At 51.0% G+C, this 14,361-nt stretch overlaps 1 protein-coding gene across 1 annotated transcript; it reads right to left on the reverse strand.

Annotated features, from left to right (window-relative positions):
• Window positions 1–1,828: 1,828 nt before the first annotated feature.
• On the reverse strand, window positions 1,829–14,084 carry EXOC3L1 (exocyst complex component 3 like 1). The gene is made up of 13 exons (XM_066584208.1): window positions 13,997–14,084; window positions 13,587–13,744; window positions 12,788–13,007; window positions 11,888–12,593; window positions 11,686–11,803; window positions 10,934–11,059; window positions 8,981–9,081; window positions 8,783–8,893; window positions 5,944–6,085; window positions 3,943–4,065; window positions 3,641–3,796; window positions 2,890–3,014; window positions 1,829–2,237 (listed from the first exon to the last, which is right to left on the reverse strand). Exons 1-13 carry the CDS (start codon window positions 14,007–14,009, stop codon window positions 2,051–2,053), a joined length of 2,286 nt encoding a protein of 761 aa, XP_066440305.1. The 5' UTR covers window positions 14,010–14,084; the 3' UTR covers window positions 1,829–2,050.
• Between the last annotated feature and the right edge of the window lie 277 nt (window positions 14,085–14,361).

Genomic DNA, 14,361 nt, shown 5'->3' on the forward strand with positions numbered 1-14,361 from the left:
ATTGTTTATTGTAAGTATTCTGTACAATCTGTGGGCGGTGGATTATATCATTTACAGAACGCCGAAATGTTGATGACGACCTGCCTACATGGAGTAAAACAGGTTGCCACGGGAGGTGGGGAGTTCTCCTTCAATGGAAGTGTTCAAACAAAGGCTGGACAAATATCTGTCTAGGATGATTTAGTGACCCTGCACTGAGCAGGGGGTTAGACCCGATGACCCCGGAGGATCCGATGACCCTGGAGGTCCCTTCAAACTCAGCACAGAGGAAGGAGATCGGCCCAGGGGAGGGAGATCGGCCCAGGGGAGGGAGATCGGCCCTGGGGAGGGAGATCGGCCCTGGGGAGGGAGATCGGCCCTGGGGAGGGAGATCGGCCCTGGGGAGGGAGATCGGCCCTGGGGAGGGAGATCGGCCCTGGGGAGGGAGATCGGCCCTGGGGAGGGAGATCGGCCCTGGGGAGGGAGATCGGCCCTGGGGAGGGAGATCGGCCCTGGGGAGGGAGATCGGCCCTGGGGAGGGAGATCGGCCCTGGGGAGGGAGATCGGCCCTGGGGAGGGAGATCGGCCCAGGGGAGGGAGATCGGCCCAGGGGAGGGAGATCGGCCCAGGGGAGGGAGATCGGCCCAGGGGAGGGAGATCGGCCCAGGGGAGGGAGATCGGCCCAGGGGAGGGAGATCGGCCCAGGGGAGGGAGATCGGCCCAGGGGAGGGAGATCACAGGATGATGACGCAGAATCAAGACTGTTTCTGAGAACCAGAATAAGACCACAGGATGGATTAGTGTGAGGAAGAGCTTGTAATGAGATGATGAAATGTTAGATTGGACTAGAGGATATCAGAATAAGGCTAACTTCACACTGGTGAGAGCGATATGAATCCCGCGCCCATATCACGCTCCACACTATGTGAATTCCCCGAGCATGCGAGGCGTTTTCATATCAAAACAACCTTGTATCACTTCCGGGAAGAAGCAGTCCCCCCACCGCAGCGGGCGATCGCGAAGTTTCTTCCATTGTTTTGAATGGGAGATCTTGCAATGCTGCCGCCGGCCCCATTGAACGCAATGGACGGAGCGATGCGAGGGCAGCAAGAAGAACATGCCATAATTTGTTTCCTGCATCACGGTGCCATGCAGGGAAACATTGCTCATGTGCATGACTCCGTTTAAAAAGAATGGGGTTCATATTTGTGCGCCCGTGTGAAGCCGGCCTAAACCTGGAGGAGAGACCAGCGCTGCGGGGGTAACCACAGGATGATGATGTAACGTCAGGACAAATCATGGGGACCAGAAAACTACTGGAGGAGGATCAGCTCCGAGGACGGATGATGGCGCAGCATTAGGAAGGATCAGTACCGAGAAAGTGACCGCGGGGCAACAACGACGCCTTGGGATGGATCGAAGGTTACATGCCGGTGTATGAGGAACCTGTTGGTAGTCTGACCTGCCGTCTGTGTGCGGTGTGATCTTCTCGGAGGCCCATGCACCGCAGGCTCTACTCATGAGATTAAGACATGCAGCAATTTGTTTCCCATATGGACCATTGCCAAATTGACTATTACGGGTCCGTGTAGTTCACAGATAGCACACGGACCAAAAATATGCCGGCCGCACGTCCCGTCTGGTGGAAACGTAGCAGATTCCATCCACTGGTAACATCCGCAGCTAAATCCTCACGTTGGTGAGAGACGTTCTAGGCTGGTTCAACAGTGTAATGTTTACGAGTCGGCCGGACGAGCCGCCAACTATCGTCCACAGGAGGTCGCTTCAGGTTTCCAGTCAATGACAGTAAGCAAAGATTTCGCAAATGGCAAGAATGCAGAACCGGTCGTAATAGAATAAAAATTTATTTAAACTTTCATATAAATTATCATTGAGGTACAGGCTGAAATCCCAGAGTGAGGAGGAGGGGAGAGCACAGGGGCAAGATAGAAGCTTCCACCGGAGGGCGCCGAGGAGGTGCGACGGCCCAGCAGAATCAGCAGGACCCTCGGTTATTTCTTGCAGTCCTCAGTCGAGGGTCTCTAGGTCAGGATGTTACTGGACTCAGACCTCAGGCACATGAGCTGGGGTGAAGGCAGAACGAGGGCGCTGGTGCAGGCACAGGAATACTAATAAAAATGGTCCGGTAGTCATCTGGAAGTGTCAGAGCTTGACGGTGCATAGTGCTGAGGACAGTGTGACGGAGATCCCGGGTCACATCACCCCGCAGCTCCAGGAGCGCCAATACGTGATCCTCACTGGGGAGAGAAATGAGCAGCCATTACTTCACCCACCGCCAACCTCAGAACCTCCGTGTGGCACCATCTACAACTTGTGCATCAAATTCATATTTCAGCAATGGTCAGGAGCCTCGTTCAACCCAAAAAACGGACAAGAGAATTTTTTAGGCTAGGTTACACGGTGGTTTGGCCGTGACACACGATGCGTGGTCAAAGCTTGCACTATGGCCCTCATACAACACACCCAAATTTAAGTGAAGTTGTGTTGCAACTCACAAGTTGCGGTAACCAAGACCCAACAAATTGTCGGGTCGCAGATGCTGAAGTGAGGCTTCCTTTACATTTATCTGCAATGTATGAGGGCCATAACACGGTCTTTGACCATGCAACGTGTGTTGTACCCAAAGTTGCCGTTCAGCCGTATCTGGAGAAATTGTGAAATCGCCAACATATGTGGATGACTATTACTGTGAGCCGCGATGTTCATATTACGCCATCCGGTTAGCGCTGTAGGGTGGTTAGGATAGGTCTACAATATTGCCAGTATGTATGGTCAGAACTCAGGACCCCTACGGCCACACAGCAGGGGATCATGAGCTACTGGTTGGGGACTATTGATTGGCTCATTATGCAAGTCCAATCCTTCCATCATGGACATCACCCCATGTACCTGACATCCGGGAACGCCGTCATCAGTCCAGACACCTCCAGGCTGAGCAGCGAGGGCTCCTTCAGGGCAAAAAGTTCCTGGATGGAGTGAATGAGGGAAACGCAGAGCGGCGACTCCTCCAGACCCTACAACCGATGGCGGAAAATTGCATCAACACAATGCACTGCGCCTCAACAAATGGCGGCAGATTGTAGGGTGCTACCCGAACCGTACGTTATGCGTTACACCCATCAGCCTCATTGCACACCTTGTAGTAATAAGCACCTTTATTTATATTACGCAGCACTTGATATTAGGTGAATTTAAAAATAGGAGACAAAACCCATATTTGCATGTTTTTGGAGTGTGGAGGAAATATACACAAACACCATGCAGATGTTGTCCTTAGTTGGATTTGAAAGTAGGACACCAGCGGTGCAAGGCAACAGTGCTAACCAATGGGCCACCATGCAGCCCAGCCTGCAACCGCACTACACTACATCCCACCCACCCGGTACCTCATGTATATGCTACACTACATCCCACTCAACCTCATGTATCTGCTCCATTTGTCTCCTACTCCTCATTTTGGCTCCGGCCATAATGGACCCATAGACCACAACGCAGTGCCAGACCCATCGTATGGCGATACCGCCGACTCCCGCAGGCCTTCCAGTGGGATCTGTCGGGATGTTGATGGTGCCCTCACCCCCTAGTCTATACCTTGTGTGTACCCATCCCCTCCATCACATTCCACTCATAGGGGCCTTACCACGGTGTGCAGCGCTGTGCTCAGCTCTTCTGCGTCCAGCGCCATCCTGTGGGCCAACTGCTGTCTCTCCGCAGGGCTTCGGCATACAAACTTGCTGCACATGAGGGCCCGCACGTATTCAATGGCCACCATCCTCTCAGTCTGGGCCAGCAGGTACTAAGAACAGGTCAGTAGACAAAAGAGGATCAGATCTCAGTGGGTGCAGGTGCTAGAACACTGTCAGGAGGACACCAAGCTCTAAGGCCACATTCACACAAGGATAGCCCCCAACATGTATCAGTCATTTCTGCAGGTCCGCTCACCTGGCACGCTGGCGCTCTGGCCTTGCACAGGTATTGGCTGAAGTCCTCTATCTTGTCACATATGAAACGCACATAATCAGAGCCTGTAAGCCAGGGCCGAGAAGGGATGTCCCTGAAGAGAGGCTGCAGAGAAACATATAGAGCCGGTGACCCTCCTGCACCAGAGCGCTCAAAGCAAACCAGAAGTTCCTATCACGTATCAAGGGCAATTCACCCCACAACATCTCCGCTGCCTCCCCACCATCACCCCGCAACATCTCCGCTGCCTCCCCACCATCACCCCGCAACATCTCCGCTGCATCCCCATCATCACCCCGCAACATCTCCGCTGCATCCCCATCATCACCCCGCAACATCTCCGCTGCATCCCCATCATCACCCCGCAACATCTCCGCTGCATCCCCATCATCACCCCGCAACATCTTCGCTGCCTCCCAGACCATCATCCCGCAACATCTTCGCTGCCTCCCCACCATCACCCCGCAACATCTCCGCTGTCTCCTCACCATCGCCCCGCAACATCTCCGCTGTCTCCCCACCATCGCCCCGCAACATCTCCGCTGTCTCCCCACCATCGCCCCGCAACATCTCCGCTGTCTCCCCACCATCGCCCCGCAACATCTCCGCTGTCTCCCCACCATCGCCCCGCAACATCTCTGCTGTCTCCCCACCATCACCCTGCAACATCTCTGCTGTCTCCTCACCATCGCCCCGCAACATCTCTGCTGTCTCCCCACCATCACCCGCAACATCTCTGCTGTCTCCCCACCATCACCCCGCAACATCTCCGCTGTCTCCCCACCATCACCCCGCATGACTCAACTGTCACCCTGCAGCATCTTCACTGTCTTTCTACCATTCCCCTGCAGTGTCTCTACCTCATCCCCAATATCATCCTGCAATATCTCCACTATCTACCTACTGTCACCCTGCAGCATCTCCACTATGTTTCCACGGACTCTCTACTATCACCCTGCTGACTCCCAATGGTCTTCCCGCAGCTTCTCCACTATCTCCCTACTGTCACCCTGCAACATGTCCACTGACTCTATACCATCACCGGGCAGCATCTCCACTGTTTCCCCGCCATCACCCTGCAGCAGCTCCACTGTTTCCCCGCCATCACCCTGCAGCAGCTCCACTGTTTCCCCGCCATCACCCTGCAGCAGCTCCACTGTTTCCCCGCCATCACCCTGCAGCAGCTCCACTGTTTCCCCGCCATCACCCTGCAGCAGCTCCACTGTTTCCCCGCCATCACCCTGCAGCAGCTCCACTGTTTCCCCGCCATCACCCTGCAGCAGCTCCACTGTTTCCCCGCCATCACCCTGCAGCAGCTCCACTGTTTCCCCGCCATCACCCTGCAGCAGCTCCACTGTTTCCCCGCCATCACCCTGCAACAGCTCCACTGTTTCCCCGCCATCACCCTGCAGTAGCTCCACTGTTTCCCCGCCATCACCCTGCAGCAGCTCCACTGTTTCCCCGCCATCACCCTGCAGCAGCTCCACTGTTTCCCCGCCATCACCCTGCAGCAGCTCCACTGTTTCCCCGCCATCACCCTGCAGCAGCTCCACTGTTTCCCCGCCATCACCCTGCAGCAGCTCCACTGTTTCCCCGCCATCACCCTGCAGCAGCTCCACTGTTTCCCCGCCATCACCCTGCAACAGCTCCACTGTTTCCCCGCCATCACCCTGCAACAGCTCCACTGTTTCCCCGCCATCACCCTGCAACAGCTCCACTGTTTCTCCGCCATCACCCTGCAGCAGCTCCACTGTTTCCCCGCCATCACCCTGCAGCAGCTCCACTGTTTCCCCGCCATCACCCTGCAGCAGCTCCACTGTTTCCCCGCCATCACCCTGCAGCATCTCCACTGTTTCCCCACCATCACCCTGCAGCATCTCCACTGTTTCCCCACCATCACCCTGCAGCATCTCCACCGTTTCCCTGCCATCACCAAATAATCTGCAGCAGTTGTTTCCAGAATGAGACCTGAGGCCTTATCACCTGGAGTTCGGTCTGCAGCTCATCCAGGAGCAGATGACAGGCCTTCCTCTGGGTTTTGTCCAATGATGTCTGTAAGCAGGGTGATGCTTTTCTGAACACAGGACTCCCAGAATCCTCCGGCTGCAGGTGTGAGATTGTAGAGCTGTATACAGCAAGGAGGGGAGTTAGTGCACCCTAATATATTTTTTACCAAGTTATGAAATTGGCAAATTTAAAAGAGGTTTCCAAGCAATTTTTACTGATGACCTATTCTTAGGATAGATAGTCAATAGTCAATCGTTGAGGGTCCGCCACTCAGGACCCCAACCGATCAGCTGTTTTGGCACCCGCTGTCACTAGCTAAACATACAGGGTATAGAGAGGAAGCAGATCGCTCCACCCATGTAGTGGGCAGAGCTGGTAATGGCAAGCGCAGCTTCCTTTAACATCAATGAGAGCTACGATCTGTTACAGCTCCCTACCCTGTGTTTTACCAGGGACAGCGGGTACCGGAACAGCTGATTGGTCGGGACCCTCACCAATCAACTATTGATGACGTATCCTGAGGATGGGTCATTAGCAAAAATTGCATGGAAAACCCCTTTAAAGTGAACCTCCAATTAGAAAGAAGTATGCTACATCGCTAGTACAGGAGAATATAAGAAACTGTGTAAAATATCCAAGAAGAGAAAAATGCCTCCTTCACTTATCAGCCACTCCCCCCCCCCCCCTCCTCCTGTTCTGATCACTCATTCACAATTTACTGTTAAAATCCATACAGCATAGTTACAGAATTTATGAATTATCATAAATTGAGGGATCAGCTTATATGCTGCCCATGGAAGTCTACGCAGAGAGGATGAAGTAGCTGCAGAGTGAGAGACACATACATTAACTCTGCTGCTGAAAGCTATAGTTTATATTTACACTCACCACTACACTGCTCAGTGCTGCTGTATAATGTCCTCCATGCTGCTGCTGATTCTGAGGGTATACTACACAGATATAGGGGAGCAAGATCTCCTCTTCTCGCTGTATGGTAGAGACAGACAGGGGAGCAGGATCTCCTTGTGTGTTGTGCATGGGACACATAAAAGCTGTTCCTTTGCTCACTCCTCCCCATAGACTTCTGTGGGCAGTATATAACCTGATCGCTTAGTGAAGCTGACAAGCCATATAGTCTCTGGAGATATATTTTCTCAGTAAATGTGGAGTTAATGATCAGTACAGAGGAGGCTGGTGACACAGAGAGCGGTGAAGGGTGAATGGGCTTTAGGCCGTGGGAGTATTAAGGCACAAGCTGCCAGGAGAGGGAAGATGTAGGTCGATATGTTTTGTACAATAAGGGCGAGTTCACCAAGTGGGCGATTTTTCTGGAAATAGCTCCGCACAAGACCTCATGGGAATTCTGGAGTGAATGGAGTAGCATATTTCACTGATTACATTGCAATGAATGAAATCTGCTGTGATTCTGCAACAGATAGACTGGACAATCTACAGACTGGACAATCTAGGGTGGACTTTCTAAGCTGTAAGTGAACGGGTTTGTTAACATCGCCGCAATATTTCTGTGCAGATTCCGAACATGAAACAAAGCATTAAAAAAAGGGGGCTTTCATTTGTAGCGGTTTTGCTGCAGGAAGCAGACAGCTCCGTACATTGCACAGTGGCCTGGGATGGTACTGCAGGCTGAGTCTCATTCATTTCAACAGGACTCAACCTGCAGCACTAACCACTGCACAATGTATGCAGCCGTCTGCTTCCTGCAGCCAAACAGCTACAAGTAGGACGACCCCTTTAAATACACAATGTGTAATCTCAGCCTTAGTCTTAAAGGGGTTGTACTGGATTTGAAAAATGTCTGCTCTCTTTCAGAAACAGCGCCACACCTGTCTATGGCTTGTGTCCAGTATTGCAGCGCAGCCCTATTAAAATGAATGCTTTTTGTAAGCCTGCACAACCCCTCTTACAGATCATTTAATGCTCCTGTTAAGGTTGTGAATCTGGAACCTGTGGGTCTACAGGTTTCCTTGTGCACACCTTTACAGGTAGGAGGTAACTGAGCTGGCTGGGTGTGGTATTCCTGTGAGAGATTGCTGGTCCTTTTAGTGCTTTACTGTTGTACCCGGTGTTGAGCCCACTCAGAGCTGGTTTTTGCATGCTTGTCTGTAGTGCCTCTTTCTCCTTCCCTGAAGACGGTCTGGACACCCGCTGTCCCCCCCCCCCCCCCCCTCGTGGTTTCTGGGGTGTATGAGCCTGCAGGTTTCTACCTTCCTTGGGCAGGTGCGGCCTCCAGACGTCTGATGTCCTATGTGTGTGTCAGATGGGTGATGCCTGCACTGTTCCCTTTTATGTCAGCACGGTGGTTGACTCTTTCCTTGGTGTGAGGATACTTGTACTGACTATAGTTTGCTACATTTATGCATGTGAGTTCTGGGTGGGGGTCCTGTTATATGTTGTATGCATAACCATGTGTGTTGGTGTGAACAGTGATGTGTTTGATATGTCTGTGCAGGTGGCCAGACATGAGCTTTATGTGCAGTCCTGTTCTGTGTTCAGTGTGTGTGAACAGTGTCGTGTCCTGTGTGTCTAGTGCATCTCTCCAGGCTCCTAATCAGTGATAGCCAGGTCCCAGGTGAAGACAGTGGGGCGACCTTATCAGGACAATTACCCTGCTTTTAGGCAGAGGTGCCCCACTTTCCATGATTCACCTTCCATTTTGGCCTGGAGAGGTGCAATTTGTCAGTGCAAATGCTGTGTGAGCGTTTACGGTTTTAAAAGCACACAATCCTGCGTCCGCACAGAGGCGTGGCGCTTTAGTGCACCCAGCGGACGTAACAGCTCCCTTCTGATATTATACCTTAAGGCACAGCATCCATTAATAATCGCCAGCAAGTATTGTGTGTAGTAAGTGGGATAAGTCCTGTCCTTCATGTGCTCTATACCATATTTCACCAGCGCCTCTCGCAGCCTGTAGAAAACACAACAGTCTGACTCAGATCCAGAGCAGTCCCTACAGCAGTCACTTTACAGCCACAACTACGTGGCCTCCACTCACCAGACCAGACAATTCTGCATCTCATAGAGCACGGCGTTCTTCACCCGATTCTCCAGACTTTCCCCCAGAGCCGCCGCCAACTGCACGTTTTCCATCAGCATCTGTCACAAGCAACAGGTCTATATGAAGAGTCATTGAAGTCATTGTCTGCTGCAGAACATCTATGGTGCCAGCAGTGCTGTGATGTCTCCCATTACTACACGGATCAGGACAGATCTACTGCAGGACAACCAGGTCATGTGCATCAGAAGCTACAAATCAACTTAATGGCAGCAAGAAGCAAAATAGGAAAAATATGGAAGAGAACTGGAATATGAAAGTGGTTTTTAAGAACATGAAAATGATTGGCTGCAGGCATATGCCATCAACTTATCAGAAACCTTTGCAGGAAAAACACCAATTCACAGAAATCAGAGCCCCAACCTGTGTGAGAAGTCAGTACAGGAGCCAGGCAGTGTAAGTGTATGATGATAGCACAACCAAAGTAATATGTGAGCACAGGAACTAGGCAGGTGTACAATCATTGTATAAGGGCCACGCAATGAGAGTAATATGTGAGCACAGGAACTAGGCAGGTGAACAATCATTGTATAAGGGCCACGCAATGAGAGTAATATGTGAGCACAGGAACTAGGCAGGTGAACAATCATTGTATAAGGGCCACGCAATGAGAGTAATATGTGAGCACAGGAACTAGGCAGGTGAACAATCATTGTATAAGGGCCACGCAATGAGAGTAATATGTAAGTACAGGAACTAGGCAGGTGAACAATCATTGTATAAGGGCCACGCAATGAGTAATATGTGAGCACAGGAACTAGGCAGGTGAACAATCAGTGTGTATGGGGAGCACAACCAGAGTAATATGTGAGCACAGGAACTAGGCAGGTGTACAATCATTGTATAAGGGCCACGCAATGAGAGTAATATGTGAGCACAGGAACTAGGCAGGTGAACAATCATTGTATAAGGGCCACGCAATGAGAGTAATATGTGAGCACAGGAACTAGGCAGGTGAACAATCATTGTATAAGGGCCACGCAATGAGAGTAATATGTAAGTACAGGAACTAGGCAGGTGAACAATCATTGTATAAGGGCCACGCAATGAGTAATATGTGAGCACAGGAACTAGGCAGGTGTGCAATCAGTTTGTAAAGGTGAGACACCTACCGTAATATGTGATTGTACACATGCCTAGTTCTTATGCTCCCATATTACTACACTGGATGAGCCAAGCTGACATTTTATCTCCAATTCCTTGGATTTTTCATACATTGAAGGGGCTACAAATATGCAATATTCGATAGATTAGATAGAGCATTGCTGTCCATTTTGCACCCCCGTACTTGTCTTGTTACAGTAGGTTAGGCAGCAATAAACACAATTATTTGTCCCTGCGGCCTCAATGTTCTTGTCGGCCGTCCCTCTGCTCCTTACATGTGTATGTTATATATTTCATGTTTTAGGCCCACTCACACAGTCGTATTTTTTACGGATGCGATATTAACAGCATAAACCCCAATGATTTGCGTTGGGGGACTAAGATGTGCAATTTTTAGGTGTGTAATAAAATTGCAGCATGTCCTACTTCGGTCCGTATCACAGAACAAAAACGCCCATTGAAGTCTATGGAATCGTGTAGAAACGTAGCAAATGTATAGTGTGTTTTAACACATAAAAAGTGACATTCAACGGACCTTCCTACGTTTTTATGCAACATGCGCATAAAAAACAGCATATGCACAAAATACACACACACACACGCACACGCACACACGCACGCACACACACACACGCACACACACACACACACGCAATGAAGACGGTGGGATTTTCATACACTGAAATTACATTCGCCTGTGTGAATGCGCCCCAAGACAGATTACCATATTAAGCCCCTCCCCCCGGCACGCCTGCCGGACCGCTGTATGTTCTGGACAACTAATCCCACCTGCATAACGATCTGCTGGAAAGTCGTCAAATAGAAGCCGTCCTGGTCCTTATCCGGCTCCTGATCCCTCAGCCAGTCAGAGAACTCCACTTCTAACGCCTTGTGTATCCACTGACTAAGGCAGGCCTGGAACGTAGGAGACAGACATCAGGACACGAGGGACAACCAATGCGGACCAAGAACATTTCTGAAAGGAGAAAGATCTGAAGCAAGAATGGAAAGACAAAGCAGCTGCCTGAAGATCTGAAGGCCGGGACTGCCGCTCGACAGATGCAGATGGAAAGGGGTACCAGGACTTTTGCACATGAAATGGACTTCCAGAGAGGTTAAGTGGTTCCTGACACCCACAGAAGATGGTCCATGTATAGAGCTACTGTCCTATACATTGGTCCGGTGGATGGAGGTAAGACATAGAGCCATCGTCCTACACACGGGAGCGAGGGGCGGAGGCAAGACATAAAGCCATTGTCCTATACGTAGGACGGAGGCATGACATAGAGCCATTGTCCTATACGTAGGACGGAGGCATGACATAGAGCCATTGTCCTATACGTGGGACGGAGGCATGACATAGAGCCATTGTCCTATACGTGGGACGGAGGCATGACATAGAGCCATTGTCCTATACATGGGTCCGGGAGATGGAGGCATTACATAGAACCATCGTCCTATACACAGGTCTTGGGGGCAGAGACATTTTTGCACATTGCTATACCTACGATGCTCATGACAATCTGGTGTGAAGGGCTCACCCGGATACTACGAGTGTAACGATTCAGCTGTTCCTCCAGCATCTCTGGGGGTATGAGGGGTCCAAGTTCAGAAACATCAATCTCCGATGAGAAGTTTGGGTGTCCCATCATATGTTCACTGGGGAAAACCAAACAAATTGCTGCAAGTGAGGCGGGTGAATGCACCAAATAACCAGTCCATTAGGGGCATGCAGGACATTACCTGGTATAAACAGTCGTCACCCAGTCTAGTACATGGTACAGGGCAGGGTGAGGAAGGTCATGACTCAGGATATCACGAAGATGGCGAGCAATGCCCTGGTGACACATGAAGGCCACACCTCGAGGCAGGTCATAGTGTGGCGGGACACAAGGTACCAGAACGAAGCACATCGCCTGGAGTTCTTCCACCACTCGACCTTGAAGTTCCTTTAAATGCTTCGCTATATCTGCAGCACTGAGGTTTTCCCAGAGCAACCTGGGCTCCATGACTCTGTCCCAGACGCCTTTCTCCAGAGCTTGGAAGAAGTGCTCTCTCCAGTGTTTGGGTCGTCCCGGTGGCTTCCAGGGCTGCTGCACGGGACCTCTGAACTCTTCGACATCCAGGATTTCTTCTCGTTCAATAATACGGATGGCGGAGACTAAGAGAGAAGGGTCAGAGCGGGCTACCTCCAAGGCAGATGTGGCCAGGGAGGACAGTGTACGGCCCAGGTCTTCACTAAGACCCTGGACACCTGCAAAAAAACGCTGGACTAAATCTGCCGCTTCTGTATTGGGTTGATCATCAGTGGAATCCAGCGAGGGTCGAAACTTCTGCAACCTGTACAGAACATCGTCTCTAAGACTTTCCAGTTCTCGGAGGTGAACGTGGGCCTCCAGAAGATGTCGGCTCTCAAGAAGCTCCTGGGTCTCAGCAATCTGCTTTGGAACTATGTGGGCGAGAAGTACAGTCAAATTGGTGTAACAGACAGGGTTTAGCGGCTTGGTCAGCTCATTACTGTACAAGTGTCTAGCCGTGAAGCACCTGACAGAAGGACTTGCTGAGGGACCGGCCGCATTGGGGACAAAGCGCCCAGTAGGATTACAGAAGCATCAGACATCTTTGTAGATTTGGCCCACTTACCGGCGTAGATGTAAGGAAGGCTCTGTATCGCCACAGAGAGCTGGACGTGCTCCATCACCAGCTGGGAAATGGGTTGTAGTTTGGTGAGAGACCCTTCACCCTCCCACCAGATCTCCTGCACCTCCCGCAGGGCCTGCTGGACATGACGAACCTCTGAGAACGCCACTTGAAGCTGTGCCACGCCATGGTCCACCCCTTCTAGATATGACTGCAGTGCAGACTAGGAGACACAGTTAATAGTCAGTCAATCTATATTCTCTGCTTGTTGCTGAGAAAGAATTAGAGATAGGGACCACCCACGAGGAGCAGACATGTGACCTCTGATAGGGCAATTGCATTAAAGTTGGCAGCTCTCTGTATGTGATGCCCTATGGTACTAATGGTTCACCCCTTCCAGGTATGAATAGTTAGTCATTCTATATTCTCTACTGCTTTTTGCATAGAATGGACAACTAGAGTGATATGGACCACCCCCGAGGAGCAGACATGTGACCACTGATAGGGTAATTGTATGCAAGCTGGCAGCGTGTGCGATGTGATGCACTACGGCACTAATGTATAGCAGCTGATCATTGTCTGACAATATGGGTGCTACGGATACATTGTAGCAACCACACTTCTCTATGGGGTTGTCAGATAAGTTTATAGTGCGTAACGAACTTGGGAACGATTGGCTAAAACCCCAAGAACATAGTAAGCACCCTGCTGCCGGCCGAGGGGGGGGGGGGGGGGGGGCAGATTTGTACGCGTTTCTTTATCCAAAGAGGGAAAAAGCAAAACTTTCGCAGCTGACACTTACCTTCAGCCGGGACTGTATGGAGTTATTACGCTGCGTCTCCCGCCTCCGATACTGGCCTAGGTGCTTCAACTGGTCAGGACGACAGAAAACACCCGAAGCCCATTTTAGAGCTGCCCCTCGTGCCAAACTCTCTGCCTTCTCAAGGGCCAAAGTCTCATCTATAGCATACAATACACCAACTGTCACAACGTCAGCAGTGACTAAAGACGGCGGCTGGTGGCGCGGTTACATGTATATAGGGTTAATATGCAGGCAACCAAGACAAGACTTTATAATGGAAAATGCCATGCAACGCGCCCACTTCACTGCCGTAAGGTAGCGTTATACCGTTACTTGGCCCTCATACTGTGATATCAGGAACACTGCCCTCACTAGACGGGACACAGATGGCACCGAGGGCAGAAACTCACCTTCTGCAGACATGCTCAGCCCGGCTCTCCAGTCACTGAGGAAAGGGAGGGGGTACCAACATCCTCTGCAGATCCTCGCAAGGCAGGATGTGGGAGGGAGGATGTCCCACAGGACATGGAGGAGGTCGCTATGTATACTACAGTACAATGCCGCCGTTATTATATGATGGGGGGGCTGTAGTGTAATACTGGTGGAGGATAGGACAGCGTTCACACAGAGCAGATCTGTCGCAGCACGTCCGTTCTAGCAGCCGATTTGGTGCAAAAAAGCTAAATTTCTGCCATAGACTTCAAGAGAGATGCCGAAATCCGTAACAGTAGCTGCAGATTGCATATTTTTCTGCTGAAACATCGGTGGCAGATAA

Source organism: Eleutherodactylus coqui, chromosome 11, assembly GCF_035609145.1.
Source record: "Eleutherodactylus coqui strain aEleCoq1 chromosome 11, aEleCoq1.hap1, whole genome shotgun sequence".
Lineage (NCBI taxonomy): Eukaryota > Metazoa > Chordata > Amphibia > Anura > Eleutherodactylidae > Eleutherodactylus > Eleutherodactylus coqui.